Genomic DNA, 18,763 nt, shown 5'->3' with positions numbered 1-18,763 from the left:
TCTATGCAATACTATAAACTGTAATTTTGTTTCCTTTCATGAAAATAGGTTGCTTTATTATTGCTGTATATGTGTTGTTTTTATATTATAAGTTTGTCAAATATGTACTAAAATTTCTTTTTATTGTTTTCTATTTTAATAATATTGTGGTGATATTATAAAATCTTCGAGAACTAGACAGTTGTCGATTTTTTTCATATTTAGTTTAGTTAAGATCAAAACTTTATTAAATCATGCACATTTTGAACAGTTCTCTACATGCAAACAGTTTTTCTTATTAAAGGTCCAATATACTTATGCATTAATTAAACTAAGTATCGTGCTCTTGGGCAATGGCGGATTCATGTATACTAAATGGAAGTTAATTAATGTTCATTTATTTTTAAAATTTGTGTATAGACATAATTTTTTATATTGTTCCGAAAGTCTGGTTCTGCCCCTGTTTCTAGCCCCCGGAATAAAGGATTACATTTTCTTATTTTCAAAATCTAAACAGTCGATCCAAACCATTAGATGTTAAATCTATATTAAAATGTTCTTGGAGACCAAATTTTATATTTTTTTTGGATTTTTTTTACTATTTATTAAGATGGTTTGAAAATCGTTGTTCTTTAATGGTGCAGAATTTTAATAAAAATAATGATTTTCAAACCATCTTAATAAATAGTAAAAATATCAAAAAAATGTAAAATTTGGTCTCCAAGCACATTTTAATATAGATTGAACATCTAACGGTTTGGATCGACTGTTTGGACTTTGAAAATCAAAAAACTGAATTGTTTGTTTTGGAGGCTAGAAACAAATGTTTTTGAACTTAGCCCCTCTCTCTCATTATACACACACTCTTCAGAAATTGCCGGTCATCTAATTTATCATTTTCCGAAGACATTATTTCTCACTTTCTCTACTTCTGACACTTAAGCATATACTTAAATGTCACTATAAAAACGTATAAGTAGAGAAATTACGCATTTGTCCTCAGAAACCAACCAATTAGAAGACTGCCATGTTTCTGAAACATGCTACATTTTTTTTTCTTTTTTTAATAAAGGTTAAAAAGGGTATTTAGTGAATTTTAAATGAGTTTTAATACAAAAGATAAAATAGGTAAATTTGTGAGTTTTTAAAATTTAAGTAGGGTATTTTGTGAATTTATGAACTTTAGAGGGGGGGAATACATAATTTTGAAGGTTTTGAGGGATATACATAAAATTCTCCCTTTTAATTATCCTGAAAATCCTTGTTACTATGGCACATATTAAATGATGTATTCGCATGTCTATCCTAGAAATAGCTACAATATTCTCAAACGGATCGAATAGAGTTTTGGCGATTCAATTTATATCTAATCAAATTTATAAGGACCACAATTTTTTAATCCGTATTCAATATATTTTTTCATCAAATAGCTCATAAAGGAGAATTATATTTAATAATTTAGAAAAAATGGTAGGTCACAAGTTGGTATAAAAAAAATCAAATCGTTACTGACTTAGAAACTTTAAATTTTGATATCGACCGCTAGCTAATTTGGGAAGTGGTTCTATCGATCAAAGTTGGAAAGATTCAGATAGAGATCCGTATGAAACGGTGAAAACCAATAAACGTATGGCTCGGTGAAAGCCAACGAGGAAGGAGCCAATAGGTATACAAATATATAGGAGCACTGGTTGGGACAACCTTGATTACATAGCAACTTCTCTACGATCATAAATATAATTTCCCAACTGATGAATAACATTCTGATACACCGAAGCAGAGGTTAAGGTTAAGGTTAAGGAGCGGTTTGGCCGTGTTGGAGAAAGAGCTATCGAATATCGATCAAGCATTGAATAAATAGTCCACTCTTTTTCTTCTATGGATGAATGAGGTGCTGAAATTGATGTGGCTCTCTATTGTGTATTCAAGCCAACGGGAGTAAGCAAAGAAACGTATTAATCACTGATAGCTGCTATCAGTTTTTCAAAAAAAAAGCAAAGAAACGTATTAAGATAAATTTTGGAAAGAAGAGGGTTCAAATGCCTCCATTTTTTGTGTCTTTACCGTGTCTTCATTTTTTAAAACTTTAATAATTCAAAATTCAAAACTTAAAAATCAAAATAAAACTGTTAGATATGATCTATATCATTTTATCTATACATGTGTAAAAAAATTTGACATTTCAATTTTATTTTGGTTGTCATCAAGAGCTTACAAAAAACGTACTAATTTGGATAATTTCTAGACGTTGATTTTTGAACTTATTGATTCACATAAAAATAAAATTGAAATGTGATAATTTTTTATGAGCACATAGAGAAAATAACATAGATCACATCTAACGGTTTTATTTTAACTTTTAAGTTTTAACTTTTGAGTTATTAAAATTTTAAGAAATAGAGCCATGGTGTAGGCACAAAAAATAAAGACATTTGAACCCTCCTCTTTTGAAAATATCATATTACTATTATGAACTTTGTAAAAAAAAAAAAATACTTTCCCACAGTAATGAACTGAAGTCTGAAGTTGGTGTATTTCATATATATGTGAATAAAACTAATTAATTAATTTCAAATTCAAATAATTAAAGTGGCTTATATATAGAGTAAGGCCACGCTACTTCGTGAATTAATGGGGTTGTTTTAATTCACGCTCATATCTCTAGTTTCGAAGTCTAAATAGCCAATCCAAACTATTAGATGTTTAATCTATATTAAAATGTGCTTGGAGACTAAATTTTACATTTTTTGGAATTTTTTTACTATTTATTAAGATAGTTTGAAAATTGTTGTTTTTATTAAAATTCTGCACCATTAAAAAACAACGATTTTTAAACCATCTTAATAAATAGTAAAAAAATTCCAAAAAATGTAAAATTTGGTCTCCAAGCACATTTTAATATAGATTAAACATCTAATATTTTAGATCGGCTATTTTGAATTTTGAAACTAGAGATATGAGCACGAATTAAAACAACCCCATTAATTCACGAAGTAGCGTAGCCTTACTCTATATATATATATATATGAGGAGGGATCAAGTTACAATAATTTTTCAGTTACAACAAGTTACCACAACCATTTTCTACATTTTCAAAGTCCAAATTGTCGATCCAAACCGTTAGATGTGATCTCTACAATAAAATGTGCTTGGAGACCAAATTTTACGTTTTTTTTGGAATTTTTTTACTATTTATTAAGATGGGTACAAAATTCAATGATCTGAATTTGACTAGTTTTTGTACCCATCTTAATAAATAGTAAAAAAATTCCAAAAAATATAAAATTTGGTCTCCAAGCACATTTTATTGTAAAGATCACATCTAACGGTTTGGATCGACGATTTGGACTTTAAAAATGTAGAAAATGGTTGTGGTAACTTATTGTAACTCAAAAATTGTTGTAACTTGATCCCTCCTCTATATATATATATATAGAGAGAGAGAGGGGGGGGGGTTTATAAACAATCGATTGTTCCTGAGGTCCCGTACAACTAAGTCGTTTTTCATTCTTCAAAGTCCAAAAAGTTGATCCAAACCGTTAGATGTGATCTTTATATTAAAATGTGCTTGGAGGCCAAATTTTATATTTTTTTTTTAATTCTTTTACTATTTATTAAGCCACTTTGAAAACCGTTGATCCAACGGTGACTTAACAAAACAATAAACCAGAAGCCATCGTTGGATCAGTAGTTTTCAAAGTGGCTTAATAAATAGTAAAAAAATTCAGGAAAATGTAAAATTTGGTCTCCAAGCACATTTTAAAATAAAGATCACATCTAACGGTTTGGATCGACTTTTTGGATTTTGAAAATTGAAAAACGACTTAGTTGTACGGGACCTCGGAAAGAATCGATTGTTTATTAACCCCCCGTCTCTCTCTCTCTCTATATATATATATATATATATGAGGAGGGATCAAGTTACAACAATTTTTGAGTTACAACAAGTTACAACAAGCATTTTCTACATTTTCAAAGTTCAAATCATCGATCCAAACCGTTAGATGTGATCTCTACAATAAAATGTGCTTGGAGACCAAATTTTACATTTTTTGAAATTTTTTTACTATTTATTAAGATGGGTACAAAATTCAATGGTTTGAATTTGACTAGTTTTTGTACCCATCTCAATAAATAGTAAACAAATTCCAAAAAATGTAAAATTTGGTCTCCAAGCATATTTTATTGTGGAGATCACATCTAAGGGTTTGGATCGACAATTTGAATTTTGAAAATGTAAAAAATGGTTGTTGTAACTCAAAAATTGTTGTAACTTGATCCCTCCTCTATATATATATATAGGATTTGACTAATATGCTATGGGTTGCATAGAGGCCTCCTGTGCTACGGCTCAATATTCGACTTTTCAAAATCCTAACGGTCGATCCAAACCGTTCATCTTGTTCTCCATATTAATATGTGTTTGGAGATCAAATTTTACATTTTTTGGAAATTTTTTACTATTTGTTTATATTTATTGAATATCGCTGTTTTTTATGGTCCAGATTTGTCTGAAAAACAGCGATTTTCAATAAATCTAAAAAAATAGTAAAAAATTTCCAAAAAATATAAAATTTGGTCTCCAAACACATATTAATATGGAGAACAAGATGAACGGTTCGGATCGACCTTTAGGATTTTAAAAGGTCGAATATTGAGCCGTAGCACAAGAGGCCTTTATGCAACCCATAGCACCGTAGCCAAGTCCTATATATATATATAGAGAGAGAGAGAGAGAGAGAGTTAGGCTGGGGTGCTATGGATAGCATAGTGGCCTCTATGCTACGGCTCAATATTCGAGTTTCCAAAATCCAAACGGTCGATCCGAACCGTTCATCTTATTCTCCATATTAATATCTGCTTGGAGACCAAATTTTATAATTTTCTGAATTTTTTTACTATTTATTAAGCCACTTTGAAAATCGCTAATCCAACGGTTTTACTGTTTTGTGCAGACACCGTTGGATCAACAATTTTGTAAAATACTTAATAAATAGTAAACAAATTCAGAAAAATGTAAAATTTGGTCTCCAAGCAGATATTAATATGAAGAATAAGATAAATGGTTCGGATCGACCGTTTGGATTTTGAAAACTCGAATATTGAGCCGTAGCAAAGAGGCCACTATGCTATCCATAGCACCCCAGCCTAACTCTATATATATATATATATATATATTGATAAACAACATTTATTTTGTATTATAATAAAACATTATTTCACGTTATTATTTTTTTAGATTATTAACTGATCCAACATAAAATTGCAAGACAACTAATCATTATGATATATAACTGTACGTTTAATTGATTACTAGTAAGTAATTACAGCAGTATCACTATATAAGCTCAGTAGCCAAAATCTTTATAAACTTCTATTATTTATTCATTGGCAACTAAATAATAAATAAATAATTACTCCAAGAAGATAAATATTATTGAATTTATATATAATCTCAATAGATAGATAGATAGATAGATAGACAGACAGACCGATCCGTTTATTCCGAATTCAGATTCCACCATGAACTCGGACTCAGTCTGCGGACGGATCTTCAATCCGAACTCATACTGGATCTGAATTCGGATCCGTCCGCATACTGAATCTGAGTTTGAATTGGTGCGCATACTGAATCTGAGTTCGAATTGGTATAAGTTGTATATCTCTCCCCATTAAGGAGCTTAATGTCTAGATCCCGCAAGGGTCCTGATTTACTATTTTTTTTTTCGGAATGATGCCCAGCCGTTGAATTTCCAGATCGCACATAGATGAATTTTCTAAATTATGAGTTTCAACACTTAAGTATGCATTGGTCGCGCCGCATATGATCCCAGTGCCCGTAGACTGCGCGCCGCACCCGTGAACCGCGCCTCTGAACCATGCACGGCACCTGCGGACCGAGCCTGTGCACCGCGCACCCTTTTTCTTTTTTTCTGCTGAAGGCGGGATTCGAACCCAGTTGGGTTCTGTTGGTGCCAAAAATTATACCACTATACTAGAGTTCACATGTATTAGAGTAGATAAATATAGTATTTAACTATTTTTCTCTACAAATTTGATTTAAATTATCTCTCCTTCTTATTAAAGAGCTTAATGTTTTCTACTACATAATTTGCTCCCGTTGCTGTGCACGGGCACAATTACTAGTTTTGTTTTATACATTGTCTGTCTGCTATACGAATGTACTTTTATTATATTAAATTAAACATTGATATTATCAAAAACATATGCCATGTATGTTCAAACGGTTCGGACAAAATAGACAGTGTATATTTACTATGAAGAGGGATCAAGTTACAACAATTTTTGAGTTACAACAAGTTATCATAACCACGTTTTACATTTTTAAAGTCCAAATTGTCGATTCAAACCGTTAGATGTGATCTCCACAATAAATGTGCTTGGAAACCAAAAAATGTAGAATTTGGTCTCCAAACACATTTTATTGTGAAGTTCATGTTGAACGGTTTGAATCGATGATTTGGACTTTGAAAATATAGAAAAAAATTATGATAACTTGTTGTAATTTAAAAATTATTGTAACTTGATCCCTCCTTATTTATTATATTAAATTAAACATCGATATTATCAAAATCATATGGGATGTAACATGTATGTTCAAACGGTTCGGACAAAATAGACATTGTATATTTTCAAACAGCGATATTATCAAAATCATATGTCATGCATGTATGTTCAGACAGTATATAAAATTAATATATTAAAATTTATCAAGTGAAAGACAAAATAGACAAAGTTAGCTTACCAATCTGAACTCAGATTTAGTATCCGCACCAATTAAAACTCAGACTGATCAGTATACCTACCAATCCGAACTTAGATTCAGGACACGGACGGATCCGTCGTGTACTGAGTCTGAATTCGGATTGAGAATTCGTTCGCGGACGTACTAAGTCCAAGTTCGTGGTGGAATATAAATTTAGAATAAATGAGTGGTATTTATTTAATTCTGATTTTTTAAAGTGGTAAAAAAAAAAATCGGGACAGATAGATAGATCCGAAATTTTTATTTGTACCATTTTCTGAAAAAAAAAAATCCTGATTTTTGGAGAATTTGACTTCTATCACAATCACAGAACACCGGTGCATGCGGACCTAAAGACTGAGGTCCGTACTATCAAAACGTTTGTTCCTAGGCAATGGAACAAACACTTCGGTTTTTACATTTTCGAAGTCCAAACTGTTCAATATTCAATCTATAATAAAATGTGCTTGGAGTCCAAATTTTACATTCTTTCTTGGAATTTGTTTATTATTATTAAGTCAGTTTTAAAATTATTATTTTCAATAATTCAGAAATTTTTCATTGTTTATTAAAATCATCAATTTTAAAATTAAAAATTCCAAAAAATATAAAATTTGGTTTCCAAACACATTTTAATACAGAGATCACATCTACCGATTTGGGTCGACGGTTTGAACTTTAAAAATTAAAAACCCAATTTGTTTTACCACACAACTCCGGAACAAAAATTTTAACTCTCTCTCTCTAAATATATATATAGCCCAATTGGAATTAGTCCACGGTTGGTCTTCTGTTAAAATTTTACTACTACTCAGTAGTCAGTACTCACCTATAATTAAGCTGCAGTTGCATAGGCCAAAGAAGAACCGGCCTAACGTACAAGCAAATAACGCGATTCAATTAATTCTTGTTGGTTGAGGTTTGAAAATTGAATCAAAAGATCGAGCCTAGAATGTTTTCAAAACAGGATCGAAAGATACAGCAACAATTTCTCCTACGTATACCACAACTAACAGACAACACCAGTCATGACTCGTGACCTTTTGTCTCATACCCCCTCCAAACCACCAGTCTTTGTGTCGAACCCCACCTTCTTAATTTGCCTTCTCTTCTCTATCTATTTATTCACAACAGCCGCACCTTCTCCTTTTCTACTCGATACCAAGTAAATGCATATATAAATCTTTGCAGTGATTGTACGTTTATTATATATTCAAGATCACTCTAAAATATGAGGAGACCATGTTGTGATGAGAAAAGAGAAATGAACAAAGGAGCATGGTCAAAGCAGGAGGATCAGAGGCTTACAGAATATGTGCAAATGCATGGAGAAGGAAGGTGGGCATCTGTACCAAAGGCAGCAGGTATTGTATATGCATATAAATATATAATTTAGTGTGGTTTCGTTGTTAGTAGTTAATTTTGCTTTACATAGAGAAAGTTCGGTCAAAGCAGAAGTATGCAAGAGCAAATATAGGAATTGATCTTTTTGGGTCATTAATTAATTTTATGGACTCTTAGTGCATATCGAAGTAAAACCAAAGAATGCAGTTGTTGCAGTGTATTTCGAGCATTACATATATGTCATGTGATACTTAAATCATTTGAGATTTAATATCTTTGACAACTGAGTAAAAACCATTCTCATGCATGGACCCCTATAATAATAATGTTCCATCACATAATTAACTTCTCCAATCTTTTTATTTTATGTCAATATATATTTCTATATATCGTATGTAAATTAGCTAGTGTAACTTTGTTGAAAGTTTCAGCTAAATGCAAAAGACAAATATATCACCTTGTTTATTAATTTGAATCATTACTTTTACGACATAGGGTTGCTTCGGTGTGGGAAGAGTTGCAGATTAAGATGGATCAATTACCTCCGACCCGATCTCAAAAGAGGGAACTTCTCTGAGGATGAAGAGGATCTTATTGTCAAGTTACATGCTCTCCTTGGTAACCGGTACATGTCTCCCTAATCTAACTGAAATTAAACCTCCCTCTCCATCTCTGCATTTTCAAAATCCTATCACGTGATATTAAGGCTGATTAAATCAATTCTAAGAGGAATCAAAAAATAGGTATCGTGATGTTTAAGTTACGGCGGTTGTCAATGCTCAAGCGATTAATTTAGTTCATGAACATTGTTCAAGATCGAACATCATAACAAGATGCATATATGTCTGTATCAAACTACCAACCATCTTTGAAGTAAGCATGAATTGGTTTATCAAATTAACGTCATACTAAGTTGAAGTACCAATATTTAAACTAGCTGATCTTCGTGTAATTGTTAATTTGATATCTTAATTAATGACATAATAGCTTGAAATCTCAAGCGTGAATATTGATATGTGATGCTACCAATTTTGTTTCAGTTGGTCATTGATAGCGGGGAGGCTACCTGGAAGAACTGACAACGAGGTAAAGAACTACTGGAATTCTCATCTTAGCAAAAAGCTCGTGAATCACACGAGAGAGGACGTAAAGCAATGTACTCTTGGCAAAGATTCATTTCAACTCTCCAGTGCTTCAAACTCCTGGAACAATGATTTTGGTGCACAACCAGACCTAAACCTTGATCTTGCCATACGTATAGAATAGAGAACAGTTCGTTGAAAAAGATGGGTCTGAGGTTTGTCAAGCTCCAATCTGGCTTAATTTGTCTCTCTAAGTTGGTGAAAATATGGTATAGGTTGTTAATGATGGAGGTACTAGGTTAGTTTGGTTATGAAGGTGAAAACATAAGTGCAACCATATAGCTATGTTTTATTATGCTGATGGTGGTTGATCAATGCTATATATATAGGTGTAGAATGAATTATATTCTTTAGAGGCTCTAATTAAGGTAGCATAAATTATCAATGCTGTGTTTATTTGCTTAACTGGATTGTCAGAAAGTAAGTAATTAATTAATTAAATATCTTAAGTAAGATATATGAAACCTTTGTATAGCTAGGTTGAGGTTCGATCTAGCTACCTTTAATTAGTTTGAGTTTTTTTATTATGGACTGTTTTGGAATATTTTTTTATGTTTTCTGATTCTGTTGTTTTTATTTCATTCCTTGCGTTGTTAATAATTAATACAGATCATCTTGTACTTTTTAATTTGACTTTAATTTTGCATTAATATTGTTGCATATGATCGAATCAGTGAGGTGCATGTAGTTGTTCTCTCCCTTGTTTTCCCCATCCTCAACAAGAGATAATTAAATATCAACTTCAAAAAGGATTATATATAGCATACATTAACCACAGACCACAGTCCATATCAGCTGCCTTTTCACACATTAATTGACAAGCATATATGACTTGCAATTTTAATCCAATCATTGAGATTGAAAATGAATATATAATTATATATAGATAGGAACCACAGCACTTATGTTTTATTTTTATAGCAGCAAATCCATATAAGGATATTACTATTGCATCTTGCACAAATCGTACAAGTAATGGATTCCTGTTCTCTCTCTTTTCTTTTTTTTTCAGAAGGTGAGATTCCATTTCAGTGAAGGGTTTGTCCGCGTTCAATTGGGGCTTCACGAAAAACAGTTCAAATTGGGCCTAAATTTTTAACCATACAGAACGAGGTTTCAAGGCTCCCATTATGTATAAATTGGAATAAATAGGCCGTAGCCCAAAAGGGGGGGGGGGGGGGGGTGGGTTCTTCGATAGGTCTTAAAGTTCTGCTCCACAATAGCCCAAATAATAAACATAACAACATTAATTAAAGAGGGATTCTTCGATATGCGTAGCTTCAATATCGGCCATTTTTTTTAATACCCCAAAAAAAAAGAAAAATATTAAAAATAACCTCTGTTTTGAATTTTTTTCATATATGCCCTGACCGCCTAGAAACGGGGCGGGCCAAAATTTTAGCAAACCGCCCATTGTATGGGCGCTTCATGCCATTACCAAACCGCCCATATAATGGGCGGTCCACTTTTTCTTTTTGTTTTTCTTTTTTTTTTTTAAGTTTTGTTTTTTTTTAAACAGAAATTTTTTTATTTTTTTTATTTTTTGTATTGAAATTTTAGAAATATTGAATATATTTCTTTAAAAATAGATGAAATACAATATAATTTAATTTATTAAAAAGACTACAACAAATAACCCGGATCAATATTTTTCAGGCTGGATTTTTCGCGGCTGTAAGAAAAATTAATATATTTCTTTATGTGTTATTGGACAAAAATAAAAATGCTTAGATTCCGAGTAATTGATCCCGGTTCAAAAGTTACTTCTATGTAATCTAGAAAATATTATAATCCTTCTAGGACATTTAATTTATAAAAAGTTGTATCTATTTTTGAAAAAAAAATAAAAACTTTAAGTTATTTAATAATTGTTATTCAAAAAGAATTCTCAAAATAGATACAACTTTTTATAAATTAAATGAATAGAAGGATTATAATATTTTTTAGATTACATAGAAGTGACTTTTGAACCGGGATCAATAACTCGGAATCTAAGCATTTTTATTTTTGTCCAATAACACATAAAGAAATATATTAATTTTTCTTACAGCCGCGAAAAATCCGCCCTGAAAAATATTGATTCGGGTTATTTGTTGCAGTCTTTCTAATAAATCAAATTATATTGTATTTCATCTATTTTTAAAAAAATATATTCAACATTTCTAATATTTCAATACAAAAAATAAAAAAAAAAGAAATTTCTGTTTAAAAAAAAAAAAAAAAAAAAATTAGAACCCAAATAATAAACATAACAACATTAATTAAAGAGGGATTCTTCGATATGCGTAGCTTCAATATCAATCAGGAGTAGCCCATTCCTCAACTCGCGTCAATCGGTTACATTCATTTTAGATTCGATATTCAATTTAACAAGTTAATTACGATGAAATTACATATTTGCTTAAGGGTAACCATTTTAGTGGTTGATTTAAGAACTTGGGAGACTTATTTAACAATATCATACACATTTTTACTTTTATAGGAGGCCAAATAAGTCTAACACGATATTAAGGATTAAATAATTTGAAAATTAAGATTATAACATTTCATACTTGTATTTTCATTATTTATTATGACAAATATTACAATTTAAATTGTTGTAGCGCAAACAACTACATTAAAATTACACAAGTTCTTACAACGAAAGCTGACAGTAATAGTATTGGTATTGTTTCTGTAATTACTGGAAATTTAAACCACATTTGAAAACACCACGTCTTTATTTTCCAGTCCAAAACAAACAGCACTTTCTATGAGAGGGAAATATTTCATGTGCAAGATAATGCCATATCGTTTTTAGTCACTTTAGTTTCCTTTTTAGTTCTTCAGCTCATCCACAACTTTTTCAATTTTATTTTGTTTAAAGGTATATTTGGCTATTCGCCATCATTGTATTTGTATGTGCACCCAAAAGCATTCATCAACCATCATGACATGACCATATATTTCTTTACTTTTCAAGATTCCACTAATTGTTTTTTTTTTTTGTCGTAGTTGCCATTTTTTAAATCAATTTTTTTTTCATTTTTCAAATTAAAGTTAGCACTTAACAGTCCTATTTTCCGAGATTAACCCTATTTGTCTACTACGCCACGGCGCGCTACCTAGGCTACTTTTTACCCGACCCATTTACAAAAAAAAACAATCTCCAACTCCTTGCACGGCTGGCATCGGCTGCCACGTCAGATCGGACAGATCCAACGGTCCGTATAAATCCTCGTCACCCCATTCAAACAACCCCGCTTCAAACCCGCTTTCCACGTCAACCAGCTTCTCCGCCACCTCATCATTAACCTCCTTCACCTCAACAACGACCTCCGCCTCCGTCGCAACCGTCTCCTCCGTTTCACACGGTGGTGGGAGGCCAAGCTCGTCGTCTGAGGCGTGCAGGAGGAATCCCAGCTCACCTTCTCTGGCAATTTCTTCCTCAAAGCTACGAATCACCGATTCAAGATCTCTCTCACCTCCGGTTTCATGTTCCCCGGCGTCAGGTTCAGCATCGTGCTCGAGTAGCTCTAGCAGATCCTCTGGTCTTAGCCGCTTCGACAAAGGGGTGTCCGGGGAAACAGGGTCAAGCGGTCTCTTAGGGTTAGGGTTTCGTGAGTACTCCATTAGGGATAAGATTGAGAATGGAAGGTTCAAAAATGGCGGGTCGATTTGAGTTTGATGACGAGAAATCGAGGTTTGCGTTATATAATAACCGGGAGAAAGGTTTCAAGGACTGTTTCGAGAGAGAACTTTTTTCCGAGGGGTTCTTATTAAATAAAAAGTTACAGCGATTGGTTGTTGTTTTTTTTTTTTCTGTAGTTAACGGAATAGTGACGTTTAACCTTATCCCAGTTTTATTGACTGGGAGGTTGTGCCTAGGTAATTCACTTCCTCTCCGTTGAGATCGATAATGGAGTGTCCATTCCAAAGAAAATTAGTTAGCAGTTGGAACAAGAGTAATTGGAACTTGTTAATGAAGAGGGGTTGGTAATTGATTTCTATCAAAGTCTCAGCTTGTCTTAAAATGGGTATGTTTGGTTCGTGTAAGAATAGACTATTTTTAGAATAAGAATATTCGAAATAGCTTTTTTTTTTTTTTTTAAATAGAGTTGAATAAGTAGAATATTGAATTAAATTATTTTGTCTTATTAGAATGATCTATTCTTACAAAAAGTTGAATTTAACTATTCTAATAAGACAAATGATAAAATAGTTATTCTAACTATTTTATTTTACAATCAAACATATCTTTAATGACCGAGAGGAACAAGACTAATTTGAACTTAAAAGTATAATTGATTTTTTTTTAAAACCCGACAGAAGCTATTAAGGGTATATACAACTGACAACTGGTACCGGTACCATACCAGTCCGCCTTTACCAGTACCTATACAGCAGCAAAATTAGAACTGCAACAATTACAAAAACACCCCCAAGAACACCAAAATTACAAGAAAATAACATCAATAATATTTCATCCAAAGTTCTGCTTCTCTTCTGTAAAAGTATAATTGATATTAAGTACCAAAAGTTGAACTTAGAAGTGAATAACAAATTCGGACAACCTCAAAAGGGATTGATTGTACGATGACATTTAGAGAAAATTATTGGACATTAATTACGGTCGGTTTACAGCCAAGCTTTAGACCAATTTCACTCCTAAGCTAATTTATTTTTGATTAAAAGGAATATCTGTAAGACTTCTTATATTCCATAGAATAAATGCTTGAAATGGATGGAACTTTAGAAATCTGAATAATTAACCGAAAAATCTTATCATAATAGTAATAGAAATAGCATCGTATATTCAGACGTAATGAAAACCACGTGATCTACCAGTCAATTGGTCAGCTAATATGATCTAACAAACATGCACGTGATAACCAGTCAATCTTATGATACTAATGTGTATCATAATAGTAATAAAAATACACATTAGTACATAGCTTATGTTACTAATGTGTTTTTTTTATCTTTTTTCTTTTGCCATATATAAACATACACTTTGTGCGGTATTATTATTTAAATTCTATGGGCAGTTCCACAAAAATAAAAATAAAAAATAGCATCGTTAATCGTTTACAGCGGTTGTGTGCATGATCCGACATTTTTATTTTTACCCAATTAACAAAATATTTTAATAATAATAACCACGGTTTAAGAATATTTTTAAAAATACTCAAACCATAGAATTTTTCCACGGCTTGCAATTTTAATTCCAAAACGTGAAAAAATTTCACAGTACCAAACTTTAAAAAAAAATCTTAAATTTTTTATTTTTTGTATTGAAATATTAGAAATGTTGAATATATTTCTTTGAAAATAGATGAAATACAATATAATTTGATTTATTAGAAAGACTGTAACAAATAACCTAGATCAACATTTTTCAGACCGGATTTTTCATGGCTGTAAGAAAAATTAATATATTTCATTATGTGTTATTGTAAAAAAAATAAAAATGCTTGGATTCTCAGTTATTGATTCCGGTTCAAAAGTCACTTCTAGATAACACAGAAAACATTGTCATCCTTCTAGTACATTTAATTTCAAAAAAAATGTATCTATTTTGTTAATTCTTTTTTAATAACAATCAATAAATAACTTAAAGTTTTTTTTCAAAAATAGATACAACTTTTTAGAAATTAAATGTACTAGAAGGATGACAATATTTTTTGTACTACCTAGAAGTGACTTTTGAACCGGGATCAATAACTCATAATCCAAGCATTTTTATTTTTTTACAATAACACATGGAGAAATATATTAATTTTTCTTACAGCCGCGAAAAATCCGGCCTAAAAAATGTTAATCCGGATTATTTATTACAGTCTTTCTAATAAATCAAATTATATTGTATTCCATATATTTTCAAAGAAATATATTCAGCATTTATAATATTTCAATACAAAAATATAAAAAAAAATTGTTTTGTAAAAAAAAAAAAAAAAAAACCGATTACTAAATTCATTGAAACCGGTAACCTGTTTTGGTTTTTTTTTCTTTACAAAACATTATTTTTTATTTTTTGTATTGAAATATTAGAAATGTTGAATATATTTCTTTGAAAATAGGTGGAATATAATATAATTTGATTTATTAGAAAGACTGTAACAAATAACCCGGATCAATATTTTTCAGTCCGGATTTTTCGCGGATGTAAGAAAAATTAATATATTTCTTTATGTGTTATTGTAAAAAAATAAAAATTCTTGAATTCTGAGTTATTGATCCCGGTTCAAAAGTCATTTCTAGATAATACAGAAAATATTGTCATCCTTCTAGTACATTTAATTTCGAAAAAGTTGTATCTACTTCTGAAAAAATAAAAAACTTTAAGTTATTTAATGATTGTTATTCAAAAGGAATTCTCAAAATAGATACAACTTTCTAGAAATTAAATGTACTAGAAGGATCACAATATTTCCTGTATTATCTAGAAGTGACTTTTGAACCGCGAGCAGTACTCAGAATCCAAGCATTTTTATTTTTTTACAATAACACATAATGAAATATATTAATTTTTCTTACAACCGCAAAAAATCCAGCTCGAAAAATGTTGATCCAGGTTATTTGTTAGTCTTTCTAATAAATCAAATTATATTGTATTCCATTTATTTTCAAAGAAATATATTCAACATTTCTAATATTTCAATACAAAAAAAATTCTTTAAAAAAAAAAAGTTTGGAACGGTGAAATTTTTCACGATTTGGATATTTTTGAAAATATTTTTATATCATGGTTATTATTATTAAAATATTTTGTTAATTGGATAAAAATAAAAATATCGGCTGCATGTTTGTTCTCATAGCGGACCTGAGAAATATTTATAATAACAATAACTTTACTCTTTTTTTATTCACATGACTGTTTTGTTGATAATTGTGATTCTAAGATAAGTTCGAAAGAGTGGTCAAAAAGTCAAAAAAAAAAAATAGCTATAGGTAGAACCGTAGAAGAGTAATGATGTCCTATTTAGGAGAGTGATTGATTTTGTTTCTCTGTTTCTCTATCCTTCTTTTCTGAAATTTGAATTTTTTTTTTTTTAAAGTATTATACTATTATACCAACAATTTTTTAAAGAGCAGGGTTCAAATGGCTCTATATTTTGTGCTTAACTATGTCTTTGTTTTTAAAACGTAAATAACTCAAAATTTAAATCATAAAAATTCAAATAAAACCGTTAGATGTGATCTATATTATTAACTCTATATGCTCATAAAAAATTATCAAATTTCGGTGTTGTTTTTATGTGAATCAATAAGTTGAAAAATCAACGTTTAGAAATTATCCATATTAGTACTTTTTTACAAACTCTTGATGACAACCGAAAAAAAGTTGAAATGTCATAATATTTTACACATGCATAGATAAAATGATGTAGACCATATTCAACAGTTTTATTTTGACTTTTAAGTTTTAAATTTTGTGTTATTAAAGTTTTTAAAAACGGAGACATGATGGAAACACAAATAAATGAGAGAACATTTGAACCCTCCTCTTTTTTAAATAGCAAAATTATCTTAGATAAAAAATGTTTGCACCTGTATTTGATATATGTATAATTTATTTTTAGTAAAATTTAGAGGACAGGTCACTTACATATTTAATATTCACCAAAAAATTATCCATTCAGATTTTGAACATGTGAATATTTGATATATACTAGAAAATATAATTTCCTAATGGCCTCAAAAAGTCTGAGTAGATTCCAAATAAACAAGAAGACTGCAGAATTGCAAAAAAGGGAGAATTTCATTTATATCCCTCGAAAACCTCAAAATTACATATAACTCCCTGAAATTTTTATAATATCATACTTACCTTTTAGTTTTTCAAAACCTCATAAAATTTATCCAATTTATTAACTTTTCTATTAAAACTCATTTTAAATTTATAAAAAGTAAAAGAAAACTAAAATTAAAAAAATAGTAGAAAAAATAATAAACTACATAAATTTATAAGTTCTAAAAATTTAGAAGAATAAATATGATATTATGAATTTTAGAGGGAGAAAACATATCGAGATCTTTGGGGTGTGTGCATGTGTGTGTGTGTGTGAAATTACCTCCTCCAAAAATTTACCATTGTGGTCAATTTAGTATACTAGTAACCTTGTTCGCACATTTTTGGATTCCATTTTTTTGTAAATCATTTCTCTTTCTGTTTTTCTGTGCAGTTAGAGCTCCGTACTGTGAACCTTTGTTTAATTAAATTGTTGAATAACTAGATTCTTTACGGTATATACTCTCTGCTTATACAACTACAGGTATATTGCCATGTTAGTGCACCGTGGCCGTGTACGACATATATTATATTATATCCGAGCCCAATAAGATCCAAACAAGTTACCAAAATCTGATTTATAGATAATTCATAAAGATTTCAGTAATCCGAAACTGAAACATTTGCTTTAATCCTCCTCAGTTAAACCGCAAAAACTTACGTCAAAGACCACAAGAGCCGTTTTTTTTTTTACCATTAAAAAAATTAGATAAATAAAATAACCATAAATTCTAATATGTTTTATTTTTGACACAACCACAATATTAGATTGTAGATACTCAATTCGTGTCTGCAATTTTAGATGGTGGATACATAACTTCTTCTTCTTTTTTACATAGAGATGGAACACTATTGAAAGGTTGTGTTCGCCATTTAAAATTGGGGATACAAATTGAATGTCCCGAATCTAACGATACAGCTGTGTCAAAAATAAAATTCTGACTAAATCATAGTTACTTGATTTAACTTTTTTTTTTAAATGATAAAAATAAAAAATTTGATGACTAGAGGTCGAAAAATATGACTCCAAATCGAGAGCTCTATTTTTCAAATCATGTAGCCCTCTATAAAGTAAAAATTAGTAATTTAGTTCATTAAATTTTATAATTTTTATATATATTAAATTAATAATACTTTGTAACCTTTATTATAAAGTAAAAAATTTCAACTTCCTCAATATTAATTCTTTAGTTCAGCTCCTGAATTCCAGCCACCTCAATATCAATTTTCTACTTATTAGGTGCATGATGACATCTAAAACCACCGAAATATATCCCGATAAGAATGTATATTCAATATAAATAATTTCCAACACCGGAAAAGTGCAATTCGACGAAAATAAAAGAGCGATAATTACATCGCCTTCACATTCCACCATATGTATTCCATATATATATGGATATCTTCGCATATTTATACTTCATAATAAAATTATGAGAAATGTTCTGGTCCCTCAACCTATTATATCCGATAATGTTCTCCAACCAGTTTAACTGAAAACGTTTTCCAATTTGGCTAACTTCTATTTTTAGCGTCCATATTCAAGTTTTTAAAATTTTATTTATAACATTTTAAAATGATACTTGTAAACATTTAAACCTCTATCTGAAAGCAACTAAATTCTAAATCTATGTAGTTTTAACTCCTAACTATTTTTGTCTTTTAGCCAAAAAAAAGAATGCTTTTTTTACCCACTCTTTTAAATTTTATCTCTGAGCATTCTCGTACATTTTCTTGATGATCCGTGATGAATATTAC

The 18,763-nt window shown here is 30.4% G+C and overlaps 2 protein-coding genes across 2 annotated transcripts; one reads left to right on the top strand and one right to left on the bottom strand.

Annotated features, from left to right (window-relative positions):
- The first annotated feature begins 7,898 nt into the window (after nt 1-7,898).
- LOC144571863 (myb-related protein 308-like) lies at nt 7,899-9,763 on the top strand. Its single transcript, XM_078321252.1, has 3 exons — nt 7,899-8,109; nt 8,585-8,714; nt 9,130-9,763. Exons 1-3 carry the CDS (start codon nt 7,977-7,979, stop codon nt 9,353-9,355), a joined length of 489 nt encoding a protein of 162 aa, XP_078177378.1. The 5' UTR covers nt 7,899-7,976; the 3' UTR covers nt 9,356-9,763.
- A 2,411-nt stretch (nt 9,764-12,174) lies between these two features.
- On the bottom strand, nt 12,175-12,978 carry LOC144571862 (uncharacterized). The gene has a single exon (XM_078321251.1). It carries the CDS (start codon nt 12,841-12,843, stop codon nt 12,361-12,363), a length of 483 nt encoding a protein of 160 aa, XP_078177377.1. The 5' UTR covers nt 12,844-12,978; the 3' UTR covers nt 12,175-12,360.
- Nucleotides 12,979-18,763: the final 5,785 nt, after the last annotated feature.

Source organism: Carex rostrata, chromosome 19 (assembly GCF_964058835.1).
Source record: "Carex rostrata chromosome 19, lpCarRost1.2, whole genome shotgun sequence".
Lineage (NCBI taxonomy): Eukaryota > Viridiplantae > Streptophyta > Magnoliopsida > Poales > Cyperaceae > Carex > Carex rostrata.
This window is presented reverse-complemented; position numbering and strand designations above follow the sequence as displayed.

What these genes read in the sequence shown, in the direction of transcription:
- LOC144571863 (XM_078321252.1), top strand. Translation starts at nt 7,977, where the DNA reads ATGAGGAGACCATGTTGTGATGAGAAAAGAGAAATGAACAAAGGAGCA. An exon ending in ATCTGTACCAAAGGCAGCAG is followed by an intron (nt 8,110 to 8,584) that starts GTATTGTATATG and finishes TTTACGACATAG; the next exon opens with GGTTGCTTCGGTGTGGGAAG. An exon ending in CATGCTCTCCTTGGTAACCG is followed by an intron (nt 8,715 to 9,129) that starts GTACATGTCTCC and finishes ATTTTGTTTCAG; the next exon opens with TTGGTCATTGATAGCGGGGA.
- LOC144571862 (XM_078321251.1), bottom strand. Translation starts at nt 12,843, where the DNA reads ATGGAGTACTCACGAAACCCTAACCCTAAGAGACCGCTTGACCCTGTT.